General features: G+C 36.0%; 7 protein-coding genes across 7 annotated transcripts; 3 read left to right on the top strand and 4 right to left on the bottom strand.

The window, feature by feature from the left end:
• Positions 1 to 321: 321 nt before the first annotated feature.
• Positions 322 to 1,360, top strand: PHYBLDRAFT_164386 (hypothetical protein; the record flags this gene model as incomplete). Its single annotated transcript, XM_018434996.1, has 5 exons — positions 322 to 397; positions 489 to 578; positions 642 to 701; positions 1,018 to 1,230; positions 1,296 to 1,360. 5 exons carry the CDS (start codon positions 322 to 324, stop codon positions 1,358 to 1,360), a joined length of 504 nt encoding a protein of 167 aa, XP_018295514.1.
• A 1,607-nt stretch (positions 1,361 to 2,967) lies between these two features.
• PHYBLDRAFT_56765 (hypothetical protein) lies at positions 2,968 to 4,766 on the bottom strand (the record flags this gene model as incomplete). The annotated part of the gene is made up of 4 exons (XM_018440224.1): positions 2,968 to 3,291; positions 3,450 to 3,917; positions 3,979 to 4,332; positions 4,404 to 4,766. The coding sequence occupies 4 exons, from the start codon at positions 4,764 to 4,766 to the stop codon at positions 2,968 to 2,970; spliced, it is 1,509 nt and encodes a 502-aa protein (XP_018295513.1).
• Positions 4,767 to 6,511: 1,745 nt separating this feature from the next.
• PHYBLDRAFT_141360 (hypothetical protein) lies at positions 6,512 to 7,298 on the bottom strand (the record flags this gene model as incomplete). Its single annotated transcript, XM_018430577.1, has 4 exons — positions 6,512 to 6,750; positions 6,819 to 6,887; positions 6,940 to 6,994; positions 7,053 to 7,298. The coding sequence occupies 4 exons, from the start codon at positions 7,296 to 7,298 to the stop codon at positions 6,512 to 6,514; spliced, it is 609 nt and encodes a 202-aa protein (XP_018295512.1).
• A 184-nt stretch (positions 7,299 to 7,482) lies between these two features.
• Positions 7,483 to 9,049, bottom strand: PHYBLDRAFT_60604 (hypothetical protein; the record flags this gene model as incomplete). The annotated part of the gene is made up of 3 exons (XM_018440667.1): positions 7,483 to 7,816; positions 7,895 to 7,953; positions 8,054 to 9,049. The coding sequence occupies 3 exons, from the start codon at positions 9,047 to 9,049 to the stop codon at positions 7,483 to 7,485; spliced, it is 1,389 nt and encodes a 462-aa protein (XP_018295511.1).
• Positions 9,050 to 9,892: 843 nt separating this feature from the next.
• PHYBLDRAFT_108077 (hypothetical protein) lies at positions 9,893 to 11,437 on the top strand (the record flags this gene model as incomplete). The annotated part of the gene is made up of 8 exons (XM_018428028.1): positions 9,893 to 10,029; positions 10,112 to 10,163; positions 10,234 to 10,545; positions 10,616 to 10,681; positions 10,752 to 10,837; positions 10,930 to 11,041; positions 11,110 to 11,255; positions 11,329 to 11,437. The coding sequence occupies 8 exons, from the start codon at positions 9,893 to 9,895 to the stop codon at positions 11,435 to 11,437; spliced, it is 1,020 nt and encodes a 339-aa protein (XP_018295510.1).
• Positions 11,438 to 14,332: 2,895 nt separating this feature from the next.
• On the top strand, positions 14,333 to 16,697 carry PHYBLDRAFT_76387 (C2H2-type zinc finger transcription factor). The gene is made up of 3 exons (XM_018443148.1): positions 14,333 to 14,662; positions 14,841 to 14,975; positions 15,148 to 16,697. Exons 1-3 carry the CDS (start codon positions 14,512 to 14,514, stop codon positions 16,647 to 16,649), a joined length of 1,788 nt encoding a protein of 595 aa, XP_018295509.1. The 5' UTR covers positions 14,333 to 14,511; the 3' UTR covers positions 16,650 to 16,697.
• A 575-nt stretch (positions 16,698 to 17,272) lies between these two features.
• PHYBLDRAFT_108914 (hypothetical protein) lies at positions 17,273 to 21,185 on the bottom strand (the record flags this gene model as incomplete). Its single annotated transcript, XM_018428077.1, has 14 exons — positions 17,273 to 17,421; positions 17,546 to 17,858; positions 17,965 to 18,126; positions 18,305 to 18,508; positions 18,599 to 18,787; positions 18,865 to 19,006; positions 19,058 to 19,199; positions 19,278 to 19,440; positions 19,540 to 19,694; positions 19,839 to 19,951; positions 20,044 to 20,183; positions 20,277 to 20,592; positions 20,693 to 20,869; positions 20,998 to 21,185. 14 exons carry the CDS (start codon positions 21,183 to 21,185, stop codon positions 17,273 to 17,275), a joined length of 2,553 nt encoding a protein of 850 aa, XP_018295508.1.
• Between the last annotated feature and the right edge of the window lie 1,406 nt (positions 21,186 to 22,591).

The raw sequence follows: 22,591 nt of genomic DNA, 5'->3' as shown, positions 1-22,591 counted from the left end.
ATCACCAATCCATGCTATAACATTGTTTTTACTTAATATTAAGATAATTTTGGATTTTTTTGTAGACAAATTATATTTAAATTTATAGACACTTTTTTGAGATTAATCTAGACAATATATATATATAAGACAAGATCACTTTGCAAATTGAAATTACCTAGATATCAGACAAAATTTGTACTCTTGAATTTTGGTGTCTTCAATCATAAAGCATGATCATTGACTAATGAATAGACTTGGAAACGTATGTGCGTTCTGATAGAGTGTCCCTATTATGTGGAATAATAATAAAAAAGGATTCTAAAGTCATATGGCTTCCTCATGACTCTCGCCGCACACTTAAACTATTCTTCTTTTTATACCAGAAACTTAAGAATGTTCAGAGCAAAAACTACAAGTAAAAAGGAATAGAGGTAGAACAATGTGAAAGCTATAGATGATGTGTACTTTTAAATATTGATATGAATTTTATGCATTCTATACACTAGCCGAAAGCATGTATAAGGAATACAAGAAGTCTGGACACAACATAAAGAGAAACATACAAAGCCAATATTTTGAATTGACATCGACACATGGTAAATACACACACACATATATATATATATAAGCTTATATATATATATTATATCGTATAACAGCTGGTACAACGTATAGAAAAGTACTGAATATGAAAAGGTGGAGTCAAAAAAAACAGAAAGGTAAATCAAAAGGCCGTAATTATGAGGTTGGTCGAGTAGAATTAAGACCAGTATGCTCTAGATATCATCAAGAGGGCTATGAAATCTGAAAATCAAAAGTCTACAAATTATATACAAAGTAGATAAGAAGAAATGCGGGGGCTATTGGGAGATCATAGTGCCATAACAGAAAAAATACAAGCTGTATCAAATATAAGTTGAAACATTATGATTCGTGCTCAGTTGTATATGAACTACTATGTGATTTCTCATCCTAACCAAACAGTGGACAAGAAAGTTTGTATACAAAACGTTTGGTATTGTGTATCAAAGTTAGTGTTAAGTAAGCCCCTAAGAAATAACAAAGCTATCCCAAACAGTTACTTGACTTTCTGGGACAGTTTCTCTTCAAAACATACAGTGCATTATGAGACGACACCTTTAGAGGGCTATTCATATTGTCTAACACCTGCTTGGGACAAAATGGCTATCGTATACACAAATTCCACTGAGGAGCGCTTTGGATCTAAAGCAAAGTTATCTATAGCCTGTAATATCATGAACTTATTTACAAATATAAATATATACAAATTTATATAATTGTTTCTGAAATAGCTAACACATTTGGCTTTTGGTTGTATCTTATTGCTCTGCAGCTATTCTCTATGTGCAGCCTTTAAATTACCATCAAAGTGAACTTAATTAAATGAAAAAGAAAGTAAAGACCGAGAACAAGGGAAAGAGAAAGAGGATAAGTTAGAGAATAAGAAATATAAGAAGATTGTCTAATACAGGATAGAACAGAGGGGGAAAAGGAGATAAAAGAGAAATGCTTAAGCTAGTGCTAATCTGTGTTTTTCTATCACTGTATGTGCTTTTTGGAACAACACTCCAGGGGGCGAAGACTATTCATCAAAAACAAACTTCCAGTGAGCACATCATATGACCTTGGTAATTGTAACGGAAACTAGAGTATAAATAACCTCATGAGAGGAGGGTTATGAAAAGGTGCCTCATGTAAGGATAAGTCGAATGCTGTCGAGGTTAAGATACGGACAGAAGCAGGAGAGAAAAATATCCCATACATGCCGTTTGATAGGACAGTCAAAGAAGAATTAATATTGATCTTCGGTAGCGTGATAGCAAAATAACCAAAAAAAAAAAAGACTAGAAGGGCTGGTGAGACAAAGAGGTATAAGACGGTTTAGACGCTGCCTTTTTGGTGTTTGGTCCCAGAGAATTACCTGCTGTACTGTTGGACAATGACGATGGATAAGGACGGACTAACGCTTTGTCCTGTATTTACCAAATAGAGCTCTTATGAAAGTGTTTTTCATAATTATTCCTATCAATATGTCTGTGGCAGTACACCAGTCTGTGCCAATGTACTCCTTAAAGTTTATATGACCAAAAATTGTCAGTTGGCGCAATATGCAGTGAACCGGGATTGGTTAACATCCCTAAACCAGTTACTTTGGTAACCCTCTCTGCCTCTCCTGGAGCAGATATATTTATACCGAACCACTCAATACCATAGCTTGAACGTTTTTGTCCAAGTAAACAACAGCAAGATAAAAAATTGTTTACTTTCGTTGTGTCCTGTGCCTTCATTAAAATGGAGGCGTATATCAATGAGTCCAGGCACTCTTTCCGATTTTTTAGTATAATATTGCCCTATACCTACGCTCCCAAGCTTGAATTTTTTTTAAAGGTGCTTGATTTAATTGGATTTAAATTTGATAGGTAGTTATAACTGTATACACCCTTATACTCAATTTAACAAAAATTCGTGTTATAAATAGTATAATAGCTTGCAAGATTTGGAGGGATCAGCAAGAAAGAAGACATTCATTTTTTTAATATAATCAGATTAGATCGCTCTACTGCTTATGTGATGATTTTTAAAAGTATAATACAATATGTTTCTTTAGAAGAAGTCTTGTTGTTTTTTTTGACAGGCTTTAGATTGGGTTGAAACATTTATTGTGGAAGATAGCGTGAGCTGTGCATCTGCAGCCGTTACAATGTCGTATACTATGCATTATACAGTATATGCTGTTGTCAGCTCAAAAACTAGTAAGATATTTTTTCCCAAGCACAACCAAAGTATAATAGTAGTAACAAAATAAAATTAAAGAAGTTTATATACACATGTTCATAAAATGTTTGATTAAAGCAAATGGTTAATGAACATAAAAAAGTAAAATAGAGGATATCCGAATGAAAAAATAAAGTAAAGTAGTAGTAGGTTATGAGGTAGAATAAAAAGAATGAAAAGAATGATATTTTAGATTAGCATTCCTGCTATTGATGCAGATACCCAAGTACTGACAGCACCACAGATCATAGCGGATACGGCCAGACGAGAGATGTCACCGGCTCTCTTGGGTGCTAGTGCACTCAAAACGCCAATCTGGAGACCAACACTACCAAGGTTGGCAAAACCACAAAGAGCATAGGTGGAAATAATATGAGAACGTTCCGACAAGAGGTCTTTGTAGGTTGTCATCAAAATATCGTATGCAACAAACTCATTTGCCCAGATTTTGTTAGCCAATAGTCTACCAACAAGCAATACATCCTTGTTCTCAATCCCCATGAACCATACCACCTATACTCTCATTTAGGTCAGAAAAAAATGAAAACAATTTACAAGATAATATCCTCAACACACACACATCTATACCCATGACCCGCCCAAGTTTTCATTGTAGTGTTTGCATACTACTGTACTTAGGTGTGCGCGAGAGGAGATATATTCTTACTTACCGGCACAAAAATATACCCAGTAATCAGCTGAAGTGTTAATTCATGAATTGTCAAGAAGTTTCCAATCCAGGTAAGAGCGGCATTGACGGCATATAACAAAGCAAGGAGGGAGATCAGGTTGGCGGTCATAAGGAGAGCAATGTTGATACCGATAGCAGCACCTTCACCAGCAGCGTGGAGAATGTTTGCAGGCTTTTCTTGGCTGGGAGGTACAACCACCTTGTCTTTGGTTATAGGCACGCCTGTTTCTGGATAACGTAGCTTCGAGATTGCCAGAGAACAGGGAATCGACATAATACAAGATGTCAGCAATGCCTGACCGGAAACACCCATGGCAATGTAGCCGTACAATACAGAGCCTGAGATTGTAGCAAAGCCAGATGTCATAATTTGATGCATTTCGGCTGGAGTTAACAGGGGCAGGAAAGGTTTGATCAACAAAGCGTTTTCGCCTTGACCCAAGAAAGGCTACCCGATTATAATACACAATGAGGCCAATTCATAAAGTATTATTAAACTAAATGCTTACAGACGCTACTGCTACCACAGCTTCAGCTCCAGAGACGCCTAAGATGGCTCGGAAAACAGAGGCGCATTTCCTGAGAAGCCATTGTAGGGCATTGATGTAATATAGCACCTGTACTGTAGCAGCAAAGAAGATAACAGCGGGGAAGACACTGACGGCAAACAATCCAGAATTTGCGACATTTTCACCGAAAACGAAGCTAGTACCATGCCAAGCTTTGCTAAGATAACCTTGGGCAAAGGTAGATGCCCACTGAAAGATATCGTGACCTGCTTGGGAACGAAAAACGAATAAGGCCAAGAGGAACTGGAGTAGAATACTTGTGGTGATTGTGTTCCATTTGACAGCACGATGGTTCTACAAGAATAATGATACAATTAGTCACTCGTATTAATTTGATCGGTCGAATGAGTCAACCCAAAACTCACGGTTGAGGTGGCAAAGACAAAAAGCAAGAATAAAATCATGCCAGCCAGGGCAATTAAACGTTGTATACGTGTCGATGAATCAGATTCAGGTAACGAAAATACTGTGATTGCAATTACGGCAAACACAAAGATTGCGTAGACTAATGATAATATCCAACTTCTGATATGAGATAGTTGCCTGTTTATGAATGCAAAGGCGATGTTCCAAGGTTTGGTGACATAGTCTGTTGAGACATGAGAGAAGAACATGTAGATACAGAACCAAGCATATATAAGGCCGAGGATTAGGTTCTCTGGATTGTATCCCTTTGGAACCTGGAGTGCATAGGCAGCAGCCAGAAATCCTGTAAACAGAAGCCACATTACAAGACTGTGTATCGAAAATAAAGAGACAAGTTTGAGATCGGGCGATCAATAATGAAGTTTAAAGCTTGGCGATTCATTATTTTTGAGATGAAATTTTTTTCCTTAATAGTTTAAATGGTGGCAGGCCGGAAAGAACTGTTGACTTACTGACACCATAGAAGATATCTATTGTAGAACAAGCTAAATCGACTCGGTTTTTGTTCAACCTCGCTAGGAACTTCTCCCGACTTGACTTCAGGAAGGACATATGTATCAACTCCAATTTCAATGGCAGTATCTGAGGCGTGCTCAAAGATTGGGTGGGATTTTTCATCCGGAAAGCTATCGGTAGTGTCCGATGAGCACATTGGTGGGAGAGCAGAGGAAGAGCCTGATGATATTTCTTTTGTAGTCTCCATAGTTCTAATATTTTAATGTTGTAAAGAGAAAACAAGGAGAATAGGAAGCCAAAACTTCATACATCTATATATATATATATAGATATTTTTACATTCAAGAAATTTTTTGAAGTAACCAAAATATTAACAGCGATTCAAGAATTAAAAATAAAATAAAACCGATTAGAACCTCTCGGATGCTTTGGAAGCCCAACTTAAAAACCTATTTGATTTCTTTCTTTCTTTTTTATAAGGTGAGCCAATGGATACTGTCTACGGTACATATTCTATTGGGCGTGAGATAAAAATCAGATCAAAAAATGAAAGGGCTGTGGTGCATAGGCCTTTCAATAGTACATATGTTAAGACACCGATTTGTTTCTTTCCCAAAGCAAATGAAAATGTGTCTGTAAATAATACTAGAAAAAAAATACAGTGTGCGTGTATGTCTTTTTGACACTCTAGACGAATAGCTTTATAGCTCTCAAATATGGTATTCCTCTATATTAAATCATAAAGCAGGCTCGTAAGGCAGACTTGAGGTTTCCTGTAGGTAAAGTCCCTTAAACGTTACCATAAACCCTTTGATTTATTAAATACAGGGCGGCAAAAACAACACCGCTTGGTTAAGTCGGGAAACTCTAAAGTTTTTTGTTTTGTTATTTTTATGATCTGGAAAATTCGTTAAAATATTCTATACTAATACTGTATTTGCTAGGCTTGCACAATACAGATAGATAATTACGGTAAACATGTAGTGCCATATAGTCTACCCTAACACAATATTCTAATCGAGATTTGATCTTAATACTCTCTTAGAATAATTATGTAGGTGTAATATCTCACATGAAAATTAGGTAACATTCGTTTTTAAAATGAAGTTGAAAACAAAGTGCAGTAACCAATCTTCTTTCTCCTTTGTAAAAATATTAACACTAACTTACTGTAAGTCTCACCAATCAAAACGCGAAAATTTTGTTTAACTGGTTCACAAATATTATTACACCCACAGACGAAACCAGTGCTCTATTATAATAACATGCTCATAATTAAATATATTGTAGATTTTCTAATTAACAAAACATTCTTTGCTATCGATCCTTAGTGGAAGTGGCTTAATCTAAATCTGGAGTCTACAAATACTCATCAAATAATTAATTTTCTGCTACAAGCGTCAGTCAAAATAGAAGAGGATTTATTAACATCAACATTACATTTCAATATTTGAATATTTTAATTACTCAACTACACATATGTCTTCTTTTTTTGTTTTTTCTTTAAAAAAATCTTTTCTCTATATACATGTTTATAAAGCTACTATACTCGTACACTAATTTACATCGTTCGTTGTACGTACAGCCCCATTCATGACTTATTCGCAGGAGAAATAAATGGGACCATTGAATGGAATATGTGCAATGCATCATGAGTCAACTGGCGCCAGGTAATTTGAGTTGCTACTGCTGCACTTGATCCAGTAACAGGATCAAGTATAGGTCCTGGATGTGCCAACCAATCCTCCAGAGCCTCTGCATTCCATAAATTGGCTTTGTAAAACATGTCCAAAAAGCCACCAATGATAGGAATTATGCCGATCATGAAATCTAAGCATAAATTTGGCAAGTAAGTCTCGATATAACTTGGCTAACTTTATGTCAAATCAAATAATTACCAAGAAGCACATTGAGTAGCATACGGAAAAGAAGCCATAGTGGGATACCAAACTGGGTAGACAAATAGACTAGATTTGATTGTATTTAATAAAAGAGTTTAATAAATATTAGTTATCTTACTTTGGTACATTGCAAGTATGGAACCCAAGAAGCCTCCAATAAATGGAATAAAGCTCTGTGATAAATCAAGATTAGTACTTGAAATCCAATTTTTTTTTTGCGATGTCTCATACCAAAAGAGAGTCAATTCCTAGTGGAACAGGTGAGCCTGGAACTGCGTTATCAAGCCAGTTGGCAATCTGCTTGACCTTTGCTAGCTTCTTCTTCTCTTGCTTGTCGTTCAGTGTTTTGTGTGGAGTGGTGTAGTGAAGATATGGGTAGCGTTTCTCAATAGAAGTGACCTTTGCAGATCCTTTAGGACGGTATTGCTCGGCCTTTTCATTAATGCCTAGGCGGTTAAAAAACATACGTTTGAGCATAGTAAATTATTGATTTGCAATTGAAAATTTATAAAAATAATATATTATTTTTGAGCAATGAAAGAAGAAAAGTTTATTACAAGAAATGCTTGCATAGTTTTATACTAGCTAAAAGAAATATGATAGACAACATAAGAGAAAATCCATTTCTGGACAAGTGCATTGGCAAGACGTAATGAGTATATCATTCTTTAATCCATTCCCCGCTTGCATAGGTTTTTCGTTGCAAGGGAGAAGTGTGACGTTCGATGAGGCGTGCACGGCGGCACCAGCGACGACGGCGGGTATATGTGCCCAGACCGGGAGAGGAAGTAAAGAGGTGCCAGGCATTGTTGCCATAGGCCCACCCATTCCGATCAATCTTTCCATCCAACTCTTTGGTCATATCTACCCACCATTCTGAGTCAGCCCAACTCCAGGATTTGCTGGTAATCACACGCATTGTAGGATTAGCCTCGGTTGGCTCTGGAAGGTCAAACTTCTCTTTAGACAAGATAGGCATCAACTGGTTGTCGGTCCTAAGCACAAGATGGATGAGCACACATTTTATTTGGATGCCTCTTTCAATGTTCAAGAGTTGCTGCTCTCATGCTTACCAGGCTGTACGCTCACTAGGCATCATATTCGTAGTCCAACCCATACCAAGCCACCATCTCTATTGTTCCCCAGAATACATATTTTATCAGTTATATTTCGTAAAGCATATAGATGAAAATTAAGATTAAAATTAAAGCTAACAGTAAACCTCTTCATACCTGATTCTCAAAGACCTCAAACTGGAATACCATTTCGCTCTTTGAAGAAGGTTTCTCGACAATTTCAGCATCAACAGGAGCCATCTGACCGAATGCTTTTTGCTTCTCATTATTAGCTCTTCCGATTAACTGCTTGACCCAGTCAGACAGCCGTGCTATGATTCCCTTATTCGGCTTAAAGACAGGTCTTAACAGACGACAAGAAACAACAAGAGCTACTGAATAGGCATACAAAGATACGGCTGCATGGTACAACATTCTGTTATCTTTGAGGCTCTGGATAGCCACTTGAAACATGGGAGAAGGATAGGCGATCAAGAGAGCTCCGACAAATCCAACAAAGACAGATACGCCCAACCACCAAAGAAAGAAAGCCCACACAGGCCAAGCATACAGGAGAACACTCAGCACGGTTACAATACATTCGGACTGGGTACCATCGAGGTAAATCAGAACATTTTTAAGGGAATGTTGGATCTCGACCACCCAGGCCTGGATAGTGATTATATTCTGCAGTGTATCGTCCAGCGATATTTCGTCATCGAGTACCTTCCGCTTCAGGACTTCTTCGTCTTCTTCTTGAGGTTGTTCAGGGGAATCTTCTTCTTCTGAGGACTGAGTTTTCTTAGACTTTACCCTCCTGAGTAATCTGCTCTTCTTTTTTCGGTCAAGGGTTAGACGTCGTGCCTGGCGAGTGCGTATTCTGAACCAATCGCTTGCTAGCTTGACCAGTAATAACACAGGCAGACACTGGAGAACGGTACGTGTCCAGATACAGGTAACAATCCAAGCAAGAATAGCCAATACAGAAAGGGAATGAGATGTCTGCCATGTAATGACCTTTACAAGTGTGGCAGTTATTTGAACAAGTGGACCGAGAGAGACAAGAGCACTAAGGAGAGGTGTGGGTATCTGGTCAATGGTATCAACGCTGTAAGGAGAGGAGAAGTTTGGAATGCCCTCTTCATGAGGGACTTTGTCAGATGTTGGAGACATCAAAAGAGGGGAAGAGAAGCGTCTGTCACATGCTTCTGGGCATGCATAAGACGGCTATTTGACTACCTTTGGTCGTATTCGGAGTCTGTAAACCAAAAGTTCAATTGCTTCAAGCAAAACCCTCGTGCCAAAATGTGGTGTTTATTTGTCTCATGCAAGAGCAAATAAGATATATAAATATATAAATATATAAATATATGGTCAAACAGATAAAGTGTAAATGGAGAGGAATAAATTCTTATTTTCAGGTGCAATATGTGCTGTGAACAAGCACAAGATACCAGGCCCCAATACTCAGCCTATGATTGACCCCTATGTACTGTTAACTCTTTTAAGTAAAATATATTCCGCTTTCAATAAAGTGCTTCATAAACACAGACAGTAGTTTGATATCACGCACTGTTCAAGTGCAAACCAAGACAGAGTACAATATTGCGCTCCTATTTATCTCAAAAAAAATAATAATATTACTAGCAAATTAACCACATACACCTATCGAACGTTCCCCTTGATATCGATCAATTCCAATTAATTTACTTTTAATAAAGAATACCAACAATATTATAAGAAAAGCACGATCTGTTATTAAAAGCATCATTTCAGCAGTAAACGTATTCAATAACCTTTCGCGCATAGAATAGTCTTATCAGGACTTTATGTTTTTTTTTTTAACTTTCTGCCTCTTACTCCTTATTACCCCATCTCTCATTTTATTTTATTTTGTACGTTTACTAAGTTCGTCTGACGTATTTCGCTTACCTTGTGCGACTGCTATTTTATGCTTGTTGAGACATACCAGCTTTTCTTTCCCACCTCTGTCCACGCTGTGTCAAAGCATTCACAATGGATGCCGAGAATGCACGTAAAAATTGGGAATTGGAAAACAACATCCAAACGGTAGATCCTGCCAAAGACCAGATTTACTATTATGATGCACAGCTCGATAAAGATAATGTCGCGCAGCAACCGTGGAAGACAAAGTAAAAGAAAGAAGACATCAAATATCTTGTTTTTTTAGCAACATATCTATATCTATATCTTATTAAAGTATAACCCATATAGCCCAAACCACTACAAATATGTAAAGATATCTGCCATTGCTCTCATCAAAATGGTAAATGATCTTTTATTGAAATTAAAATAATTGAATGCGTGTTAAGATCATTCTACTATTATTTAATTAGGTGATGCATGCGCGTTCCGGAGGCAACATTGAAATTATGGGTTTAATGCAAGGCAAAGTTCAAGGAAACACAATGTACATTATGGATGCATTTGCACTTCCTGTTGAAGGTACAGAAACCAGAGTTAATGCCCAGAGTGAAGCGTATGAGTACATGGTTACATACATGGAGAGAGCCAAAGAAGCCGGCCGGCTAGAGAATGCGATTGGGTGGTATCATTCTCACCCTGGCTATGGGTGTTGGCTATCTGGAATCGATGTAAGCACTCAGATGCTTAATCAACAATACCAAGAGCCCTGGGTCGCAGTTGTGGTAAATAAAATTTCTATATTGTTTGTATGCAATCGGCAATCACTAAAACATATTCTAATAATTACAATAGATTGACCCCAATCGTACCATGTCTGCTGGAAAAGTGGATATTGGTGCTTTTCGAACATACCCAAAGGTAAAAAAATAAATAGAGAAAATACAGAACATCCGTGTATATAAATTATACTTGCATTTTTTTTATCAAGGGCTATAAACCTAAAAATGATGACCCTTCAGAGTACCAGACAATTCCACTGGATAAGATCGAAGACTTTGGTGTCCATGCTAAGTCGTATGTATAATCTAAAGTCTTATTTTTATGATGTATAATGTACTAAGCTATACTTCTATCCTTTATATTTTCTTTTTGGTAAAATATTATAGTTATTATCCTTTGGAGATCACCCATTTCAAATCATCTTTGGATAGTCATTTGCTAGAAGTTCTATGGAACAAATACTGGGTTAATACATTGTCTCAATCCCCTCTTCTGACAGTAAGACTATCCCCTTGTTGTTTATGGATTTTTCTGATATATAACAATAATATTATCTATTTATTTAGAATCGAGAGTATTCTACTAGACAGATGACTGATTTAGCAGAGAAGCTCAAGAAAACTAACAGTAGTATGACTGGGCGTATGGGAGGATATTATGGAGACAGAAAGAAAAATGATGAGAGTCAACTTGGAAAAGTTACCAAGGATAGGTAAGAATAACGATAAAATCAAAGTTAATGTATTTAGACCTCTTAATTAATATTTTATATATATATATATTAGTACAAAGATCTCAGTCGAGGCTGTTCATGGCTTGCTTTCTCAGGTTCTTAAAGATGTGGTGTTTAATCAAACCAGTCAAGCAAGAGCTTGTGGATGTAGACCTAAATAGAATGAAAATAAATACCTTTCCTAAGCTTCACTTGTATTTATCTTTATACGAAAATAATAAAACGCCAATATACAACAACGAGAAATAACTTTTTATTACAAATAAATAAATAAAACTAGCTAATAAAACTGTATATGAGGCGCTTTTTTTTCCCGGTAGAACAAGATCGTCAGGACGCATGTGAAGTTAATTATTAAATGTTATTTCCGAATCAGTATTTTTTTTGATGAAATGAAAAGCACGTTTGTATTCCGATTAATTTATTCTTATTATTTAAATATTTCTATTGAATTAAGAATTTCTTTTAATTGCTAATGTCTGCAGCCTAGGCATTTGTTACTGTGTCATTAACTCAGTAGACAACAATACTACATTACAAAGGTAGCCAAGGTTTCCCGAGCCTACTAGTATATCCCATCAAATTTAATTATTATTATTATTTCAAGGTAAAATCTTGTAGTAATCTGGTATCTCTATGATACTTTATTAGGAAGGACTATAGATCAGATCCAGTGTAGAGTAGGGCAGAGTAAATATATTTACATGCAGTCCCTATGACATTTGTCTCGTACATAGGATATATATAAATGCAATTTTTATCAAATGAGAAATTCAAAAAAAAAATAGAGAGGGTGTCGAGTTATGATAATTTCAAGATGACTAAAAAATAATTATTTGTAAAACCCAATCAAAAATAAGAATAAAGCTCAGACACAGTTATGAATATTATAAGTTGAAAACATTGATACTAAGAAATTTAGAGGAAATAGACCTTAATAAACTTGACTTTCCAAGGCCTATTTTATTAAGTAAGTATGAAGAAGAGGTTACTGGCTATCATACATTTTGTTTTGAAGTGGGAAAAATAAGCCCAATTTTTACTAGAAATTTAGTGAGCATTTGAAGTAAAAAATCAGGGATTACCTAACTTTTGGCTTCAAATGCTCACTAAATGGCCTCCACCATGAAATCTGCAAAACAAGTATTGGAATTTAATTCGCCGCGTAAAATAAAAAATTGCAAACATTTGCAATTCAGGCTCGAAGACACCCTCTCTAATTACCCGTTTATATATATAGAAAAACAGGACTCTATAAAAGGAATTTTTGTGCCTGTTTCAGATTTTAACTGTCAAATATAAATCTTTTATAAATGTCCCATTACTTATGAAAAACAGAGTCAATTACCAACACTATCTATTATAGCTCGAGCGTAGAGACATCTTCCCAGTATAAAGGAAAAAGAAGTGTATCAGTGTATGAATGAAATATTAATTAGTAGAGAGATCGAAGATACATAAATATCATTAAAACCCAAGTATCTGAAATGAGAAAGTAGGTCAAAACATACCCTTCGACAAGCATTATTTCCTGTAGCAATTGTTACATTGTATTGAATTTTTTCTTACATAATTTTAGCTATCGTCTGTCGTCTATAAACCTACGGTTAATTAAACGGATTAATAGGAAGAAAACGAATAAAAATGGTAGAAACAAGCCAAAAACAAAGTTTCAAAGAGTACATACCTGCTAGCAGCCAACTTTATCATAGTAAAGTCCTAGATTTAAGAATATGATAGCCAATTCATACAGGCACTTTCATTTTCTAGCCTAAAAAATAGGAGTACAGAAGTCTCGTAGACCATTTTGACTTTTGATTTAAGCATCACCAGAGTTTTAGTTCTACTGAGCGCCCTGAGGCTTGATCTGTGTATAAGCTATACTAGAATTCAGCAAGATAAAGCAAGTAATATGAATGAGCTTCAAGTATCTATTCATACAATAAGGCTAGATATACCATCTTGGAGCTTAAATATTATTTTTTTGGAAACCAATGTGTCAAATATAGTCCAAAAGATGAGTGTCTAAAAAAAAATTAGCTACACATGTTTAGAATTCGAGTTTATTCTGTATATATGGTATTCTGTAGATCTCTTCAAAGTAAGGCGAGCTTAGTATAAGGCTTTAAAGAAGTTCCTTATGGTTATTTATTGTACACAAGTATACCTATGACAATATTGTCACTACCTTGTGATTGATACTTGAGTTTAAATAAATGTCATTCCTGATGACCTATCCAATTAGAGCCAGAATAACTAGATAATTTATCTGTATTTTGCATGTAAAGGGGACCGTTAGAATAAAACATAATGACCTTTTGACGTTGGAGAAAACCATAAAGCTAATTGATTTAAGGTATGATTGTTGGAATATATATAATAGTTAATCAAAAAATGGCCAATACTATAAAATAAGGCTTATTATGGATAAAAAAATGATTAGACTACAGATAAGACAGCAATATATAAAGACATGCCAAAATAATAATAATAATAATATGCATAAACTTAATAGGTGTCAAAATATGAATATTCTTAGAGCCGAACATCAGAGCTAAAATACGTGTAACATCAATAGAGTATTCTTTATTATTACTTGGGTGGTATTTATATGTATATATAACACATATACAGAATACATGATATATATTTTTGTAGCATAAAAATGATCTGGAATGCACTTTGCTACCATATAAATATAAGTATAAATGATAATAATAAAACATATATAAATATATATAAATATTTGGCGATCTTTAGCAAAGGGTCTCCTTGGATTAATTGGTCTTACCCCCACATAAACTGAGTACTAATACTTTATTCAGCTGTCCCCTATTCGTTTATTTTTTCCTTACACACAAACACGTTAAATTTGTTACCATGGTACTCAGCTGATATTAAATAAGATTTCATTCTTTTTTTTTAAAAAAAAGAGGGACTTCATCTTTGGTCTCTCCTTCTCTATCTTCATCAACCTATATTACTATTAATTGCTCCCCTACTATTGAGGCCAAGACCACGTCATCAAAACCTGAAGATAGTTGTCTTATTGAGTATATTATTTGACCCAATTCATTCATACATAAACCGTTCATTTGACAGACAAGGGCTACACCGAGTCCCCTTTCTTCAAGTCCGTTTTTTCCGATTCTTTTTTTTTCTCAAAAAGAAAAAAAAGAGAGAAAATTCATGTTTTGATACTCACGGCCCTCTTCCTTCATCTAATTCATCTACAATGACGACCGAACCAATCGAACCGATAGAACCGACAGAACTTCAATGCCATTGCTCGAAATGCGGTGTGATTTTTGTTCGACATTCTCAACTCAAAGGACATTCCAAAGAGTACCATTCAGCCAAAGTTACTGTGAATTATCCATACAGCGGTAATAAAGCTATATATCTGTTCTATATATACATGGGTTCTATAACTAACAGCTATTTACACGGTCCTTTTTTTATTACTTTAAATATGTATGGTACTTGCTTTATTTCGATCGACATAAATATATCTTGTATATATATGTATATATATATAAATACCTTGTTGCCCCTGACGAACAGCTGCACCAACAGTTGTCTATCGTAGAGAGGATGGTACATTTCCCTGTATTTGTGGAGGAAGTTATGCAACATCGAGTAGTTTTCGACGACATGTAAAGAAGAACATTTGCCAAGGAGCACAACGGGCAGATTCTTGTAAGCCAAAAATAACGATAATACAAAACCAGAGTATATATCTATGTATCTGTAAATCTATATATCTATATATCCGCTATAAAATATTATTGGAGGAGTTCTGTACATGGATTTGACTTCAGGGCCAAAAAAAAAAGAATCAGAACAAAGCTGACAAACTTATTTATTTCAGCCTCACTTTACTCATCCAATGACGACGAAATTGAAGCGACCGAAGACGAAAATCCAGATGGAGATGATATTGAATCAACACTTGACATGGTGGACGCACGACTACCTCAAACACTTAAATGTCCTGCAGCCAGTACTTTGGAACCACTCGAACAGTCCCACCGAAGCTACGAACATGCCATTCTACATGCCTGCGGTGTAATGCATCTAAGCCAAGACGAAGCAAAAAGACACATCAAATTCATAGATGCACTCGATTTAAAACCAATAGCCTTGATAGACCAGGACGGGAATGAAGAAAATTGTTTAGTCAGCAATGAAGTTATCGAAAGGCTGTCCTCTACTCACTCAAACTTTTCATTTCATGAAGTAAACCCAACCAAGAAGAGAAAGATCAGCAGCACAGACGAACTTGACGCTGATACACCCCAGCAAGGGATACATTTAGACGCTTCTCTGTCGTATGTCATCGACAGCAGTCCTTATGCCCATACACTGCAGTCCGAAACCTACATTGAATTGAATTCAGAGATTTGCGAATTATTAAACACTGACTGGTTAATGGGACCACAATTAAGATATTTTTGTGCACAGGTGTTTGCAGGTGCTATACTTCTTGAAAGCGAGACTGGCCAAGCTATGCTAGTCAATTCAATCGAAGTGTACGGCAGAACAATCTCGCAAGATGTACACCGTGAACGCTACATATTCAAAGACGAAACACTACGCGCTTCGTCCCTGCCCCCAGTTGACTCAATATACCCTAACGTGTGTGTGTCTTACGCAATGTACGCCAAAAATCGCTCGCTCGTGATTGGCACCAAGACATTTGGAGGCTATATTACCTCTGGAGTAATGCTTAATGGCAAGAGCATGCCTGAAATAGGACCTTCATTTTCACAGTTTGTTTTGACAAAGCATTTGGCACGCAATATCAAAATCTATATCAACAAAAAGTCCTTTGAAGATGCCCAAATTATAGCCAACAACCGCGAATCAAAGCAACTTTATGGCTTTGCTATTTTATCTCAACTACGTAACCTCCGATCGCTTTTCCACTGTCCCTCTACCTACATTATGTGTCGAGCAACTTCTAGGTTGATGAACGACCACCCTACCCGCCCATATACGATATTTACTTATGCCGACAGTGACAAGGTCCCCCTGGACTCGGATGCCCGGGTGGCATCCGAACTATTTCAGACAGTGGCATTAGCCGTACTCGATGGAGGCTATCAAGGTACTTTGGAAAAGAATGATGTTCTGAGACTACGAAAACGTTGTGAAGAAGGTGAAATCTACGATTGCCTTCAGAATATTCTTGATCTTTATCTCATGGTGGATGACTGTTCCTCTATCTCTATTCTTGGGAACCGAGCCTTGAACTTACAGCTTACTAACTGCGCAGATTTGTTGTGGCCATCGCTCGCAATAGCTAATGAAGCAGTTGTACAAGCTATTGCAGACACACTTGAAAAAGCATCTGTTTTTGATACTGTATAGTTTTATTATATTTAATTTTACTAATAAAAAAACCTAAATATCCACAATAATAGCGGGTTGAAAAAACAAGAGTTTTATTCGTGCTCATTATTATCAGAGACTATCCATTATTGCTATAAGCTACTTGTTTAAATGAAATTAAATAATGATAATAAACAACAAATAGTAACCACAAATGTAAAATTACGACACGATAAAAAAGAGCAAAGAGAAGGAAGAGAATGAAAGTAAAAGTAAAAGTAATTGTAATTGTAATTGTAAGTGTAAGTGTAATTATTAATCTATTCGCTCTCCTTACATGGGAATTCAAGTTTGAATCATGCTAGGCACAGAATGCAAATATATATATAAATATTTATATATTTTAGAATGTTATATACAAAAGGCAGCATTACGAAGATATAAGAAAGGCCATTAAGTTTCTGTTTTTTTTTGTGATTGTAATTAGTTAAATTAAACTTCGTCTTCAAGGATACAGTTGGGATGCAGCATAATGATAGGGTCATTACTATCTGTTGCCATTTCGTCATCATCTTCCTGGTAACGAGCATTTTGTTGGATCTCGATAAGCATATCGGCCTACAGTACAAAGATTATATAATGAGTAACATGTAATTGTAAGCCTAAAAATGTAAACCTACCGTCTTGACAAGTCTCTTGATAATTTTCTCAACAATGATCTTCTCTGACTCAAATTCTTCTGGAGAATTAAGCTTATCTTCTTGTTGTTCAAGGTACCACATAACCAAGTCATTAAAGCGCAGGCCAGGTTCTATATTATTATTGTTTTGTTTTGTTTTGTTTTATTTGTTTAAAACAAACCAAACAAGACCAGTCAGTATTTTGATTTTATATACTGATTTGTTTATCAAATCATCCTTTTTTCTTTCTCTTACCTTGATCATTCTCAGAGGCTTCCTTTTGTACCAATCGAAGTTTGTGAGCCAAGAGCAATTTGATCTGCTCATATTTCTCGTAATCAATACGGATTCTAGGTTGACTCTGCTGGCTTTCGACCTGCATTGATTCTGAAGGTGCAGAGTCGTTTTCGTCCTGAATGCGAAGACTGCTCATGCCACGCAATGCCTCTGCACTACGCATAATTTCTTCTGGGGTTTCCTCATTGTCAATCTCTACATCATCTTGCTGTACGCGGATAATAGATTTTTGCAACAATCCATAAGCCTCTTCCACAAAGCCAGCCGTGATCTATGCATTAAGTAATATATATTCCAAAATTAATATATAAACACACACACAAAAAAAAACATTCAAGAGATAAAAGCTTATATTCTGCTTTAATGTTTATACTTACAATATCAGTGCAGTATGTACGTGCAATTGCTTCTGAAAGACGGATCATACTTTCCAACTGACGCACTGTAATACGGTAAGAGTTGCGACTGATGCCCTGAGCATCACCTTGGCGAAGATCACGGTAGCAATCGGCTAACTTGCTGGCTGCTTCAGGTGTCATCTTTGAAACAGCAACAACAATAGCAGTAGCAAAAAATCACGTGCAAATTACATTCATGCATTAGTTTTTTCTTTAAAAAAATACTCCTTTGTACATTAACTCTTTCTTTTTTTTTTCTCTTTCTCTAGTTCTCTAATTTTATGATCTGTTTCTTGTTTTATTTTAATATTGTTATTACCTTGGGCTTGAATGTTCTGGCATATCGAATGTAACGTTGTAACTCTTCTGTACCAAATTCAGGGGTAATATAGTCATCCTTAAGGCGATGAACACTGACAATATGACGGGCGATGTTGTAATCGGTAATTTCATTGCATTCATCCAAGACAACAAAGAACAAATCGAAACGAGACATGATAGGAGCTGACATGTTGATGTTTTGCTATAGCATTATTTATGAGTAAAGCCCGTAGACCAAAGAAACCATTGTATTATATGATAAACAAGAATGTATGCGAGCATAAATGTTTACCTTGAGTGTCATCTTCTTATTGTAACGACCGCCAACTGGGTTAGCAGCAGCCAGGATACTAGTTCGGGCATTTAAACTGGCTTGAATACCAGCCTTAGCAATCGAAATAGTTTGCTGTTCCATAGCTTCGTGAATAGCGACCTGATCCTTCAAGTCCATCTTGTCAAACTCATCAATAGCACAAATACCCTAAAAAGCAAAGAGATTTTAATGTTTTGGCTTCCAAATATTACACCTGTGCACAGCGCAGTATCACAAAAACTTACATTATCTGCCAACATCAGAGCACCAGCCTCAATAGAAAATTCACCAGTCTCTTCATCCTTAATGACAGATGCAGTCAAACCAGCAGCACTAGAAGCCTTTCCAGAGGTATAAACTGCGCGGGGCATAAAACCACAAACATACCTAAAATTGAAATTAGGCCATTTTCAGTCCCTAACAACCCAAAAGACTTACTTGAGAAACTGACTCTTGCTGGTACTTGGGTCACCGACAACGCACACGTTGATATCACCACGTAAGTTCATTCCTTCGGGTGTAACTTTATGTACACCACCCATTAACTGGAGCAAAATACCCTTTTTAACAGTATCATGACCTATTTATCCCCCCAAATACACACAAAAAAGGTCAATATCCATTGAACATTACTCGCAAGTACCCGCGTATTACATACCGAATACATTAGGAGCAATGCTGCTAACAAGCTTAGGGTAAATAGCAGATTCCATATCAATCATATTCTTGATCTGGTCAACTTCCTCTGGAGTATAATCTTCAAGGACCTGAAGACCAGTTTCTTCACCTCCATCATCGCCCTGCAAATTAGATGAAGATACCTAAAAAAAGCGCAAACACCAAACATTGAAATTATATTAAGAAAGTTAGGTTTGTTTTTTAAAAAAAAAGAAGTTTTTTTTTTTTTTTTTTTTTTTTACTTTGCTCGTAGTAGCAGGCTGAACCATGCAGGCTAAGAAAGCCATACGATATGTCAAATCGCGTACACCGAGAGCCTTCAGTCCAGTTACACCTTCTTTTGCCAGCCCTTCTTTGGATCGAGTAGTGTTGTCACGCTGTGTTTCAACAGAAGTACCTATAATTTTTCAAAAAGAGAATATAAAAGCAGTTTGTTTTGTGTTTCTGTGCAGGAATGTATCACAAATCGTTGTTAAGGTGCCTTTGTTGTCTTGTATGATACATATTTTCAGGCACCTAAAATCACAACATTTAACCTTACCTGGAGTTCTAAAAGCAGCCACGTCTGGAACAACGATTAGAGTTCCAGTAAAGATACACTTGTCACCAGCCTTGGCGCGTTCAACCATCTCATTACGCACAATAACATCCAAGCTGTAAAAATACACAATATTTTTCTTTAGTAATCCACACATGTAATCTTCTAATAATAAAAGAAAGAAAGGAAAAATGAAAAAAAGGCATACCTTCTGGGCATACTGCCAGTAGGGATCTCATTTGCATTTTCTTGGATACGAATCTTTTGCCAATCAACAAACTTGGACTGTTCAACATTAAGAGTCCAGTGTTGACGATTGAAGCACTGGGATCCTTGACACATAGCAGGCTACATTAAACCCACAAACATATTTAAATAAATCACAGTTTAGTTATATATATATATCAAATTGGATCTTATTTATATATATGTGCATATTACCTCGGTGTATCGGAACTGTTGTTCGACATCATTCATAACCTTGTTGCACTCATTACAAGTGAATGAAGCATAGGTCAATTCGGGACGTACTTCGGTTGTTCGGGTTACAGTACCACTAACACTGATAAGTTGACCAATCTTATCAGTTCTCAATTGTCGGACGCGCGCGAGGTCAGGTACACCATAGAATGCGACTGAGAATTCACGTAGAATAGCACCGGATACTTGATCGCCATAGGTAGTATTGACGTAGGTCTGATCAGGAAAGTGCTTACGGACAACATTTAGGATCGCACGGCGTAAAAAAGGCAAGAATCTGTTGATGGATATAATAAACATCAATTTTTTGGTCAGAAATAGATCTATCTCTATATCTGTGTATTTCTTGCTATTATTTTTGCTTTAATTGTGTTTACCGATAATATTGCTCCTTAAGAGCCAATACCAGCGAAGGTGCTGACTGTTTGATGTGGTTAAAATCCACAAAGATAGTGCTGAGCTGAGTGAGCTTGAGCTGATCGATTTGCATCATATAAGGACGGCCCATCCATTGGGATCCAGAAACAATATAAGATGCATTTGGATCTTTGAATCTATTAATTGTTCGTGAATGAGTTTGCGTATGCCACAAGCACACACACATATACACATATATGTATATATGTATATATTGTTTTTTTTTTCTATAAATTTCAATGAAAAAAATATTTTCGAGGCTCACGTTTCGAGAAAGTCTTCAAAATCGCGCATGGCAAGAACACCTGCTTCGTCGACAACCTTGTCAATGTTTTCCACGTTGAATCCGACTCTACGTGGTGGACGAGGAGGTTCCTGAGTATCGTCAACTTCCATGTGTGCTGGAGTGGAGGTAGGCACTTCGTTGTCGTATGGAAGTGCCTGAGAGTCCATAAAACTGTTGAGGTAGGCGTCGCTGGCAGACATGGTGAGCGATTGGGCCACGTTGGGTTGTGGTATGCAAAGAGTGAAAAGAGCGGAACAAGAAGATGGATTTATTTTTTATTATTTTTATTTTTTTTTAATTTTATTGGTTTGGGTTGGTTTGGGTTGAATGGGTGGCTCAAAGGCGTCACAGCTTTTAAAAAAATATGTATATGTTTCTGATATTGTGGTAGCTTTAGGAATAAGCAATTGACAAAAATAAAGATCATATATAAGCACCATATGTTTAGCTGTTCTACTGGTAATATAGTGCATTGTCAAATAATGGTTGAATACATAATGTCGATTATATATGTATGTATATATATATATATATTACATTTCATTTTCTCTAGGTACAGTTTTTTGATGATGCTATACAAGCCCCGCCTTTCTTATGTGTATCACTCCGATCATCCCAGCCACCCACTTTATTTGTAACTTTAAAGAAGTTCTTTAACCTTCAAACTCATTATTATTATTATTATTATTTTATTTTTGGTAGAAAGAAGAGAATATTTATTTTTAGCACTATGTTTTATAAACTACCTATTTCCTAATCAATCAGTTGGCTGTTTTTGTTCATCGAATAAAGATATATGTAATAATAAATTTATATGCAATGCTACAGGTAAATTGTATTATATTATAGAGCTGTCGAAGTATATAGTTGAGTGAAAATCAAGGGGAAAATGAAGAGAAGAGAAGGCAATGGAAGGGAGAGAAGATAAAGGGGAGTAATATCATTAACAAGATATTTCTATTAATGTATGTATGTGTGTGTGTGTGCTTGCAAGCATATCTAAGCTTAATATTGATGGTATCAAAATCATAATCATAACGTTATATTAGAGAATATATTGTGTGTGTATTCTTTGTACAAAGTAATAATTTTTTTTATATCTATAAGCAGTAAAGTATTAGAATTATTATTAGTATAGTTTGGGTAAGTTTATCATCACTGCAGGTTCTTGACACAAGTATAGATAAATCACAGACTAGTGTTTTTTGTACTACAGCCCGTTATATCCAATTAAATAACCTTATATGCCGTCGGTTAGATTGATATTTCCAAGTCGCAGAGTCATAGGAGTAACTAGGACATGTTCGTTTGCGGTTGGAATATACTTCTTTATTCCGAATTACTCATCTTTTATACATGAGCTTTGATGTTAATAAATCTTAGTGTTGTATTAGCAGTAGTAAGTTTAGAACTTTTTTCAATATTGCATCAACAAACGCAATACTTAGAGCGCCTACTGTAAATGAAAGGATGTCGCAAATAAATGTATAATAAAAGGCGCAAAAAAAGCAAACCTTTGTGCCAATTTGGCGGGTGAAGATCAATGTTGTACTTAAGAGACAAGAAATTTAAA

The sequence above is a fragment of the Phycomyces blakesleeanus genome (genome assembly GCF_001638985.1).
Source record: "Phycomyces blakesleeanus NRRL 1555(-) unplaced genomic scaffold PHYBLscaffold_4, whole genome shotgun sequence".
Lineage (NCBI taxonomy): Eukaryota > Fungi > Mucoromycota > Mucoromycetes > Mucorales > Phycomycetaceae > Phycomyces > Phycomyces blakesleeanus.
This window is presented reverse-complemented; position numbering and strand designations above follow the sequence as displayed.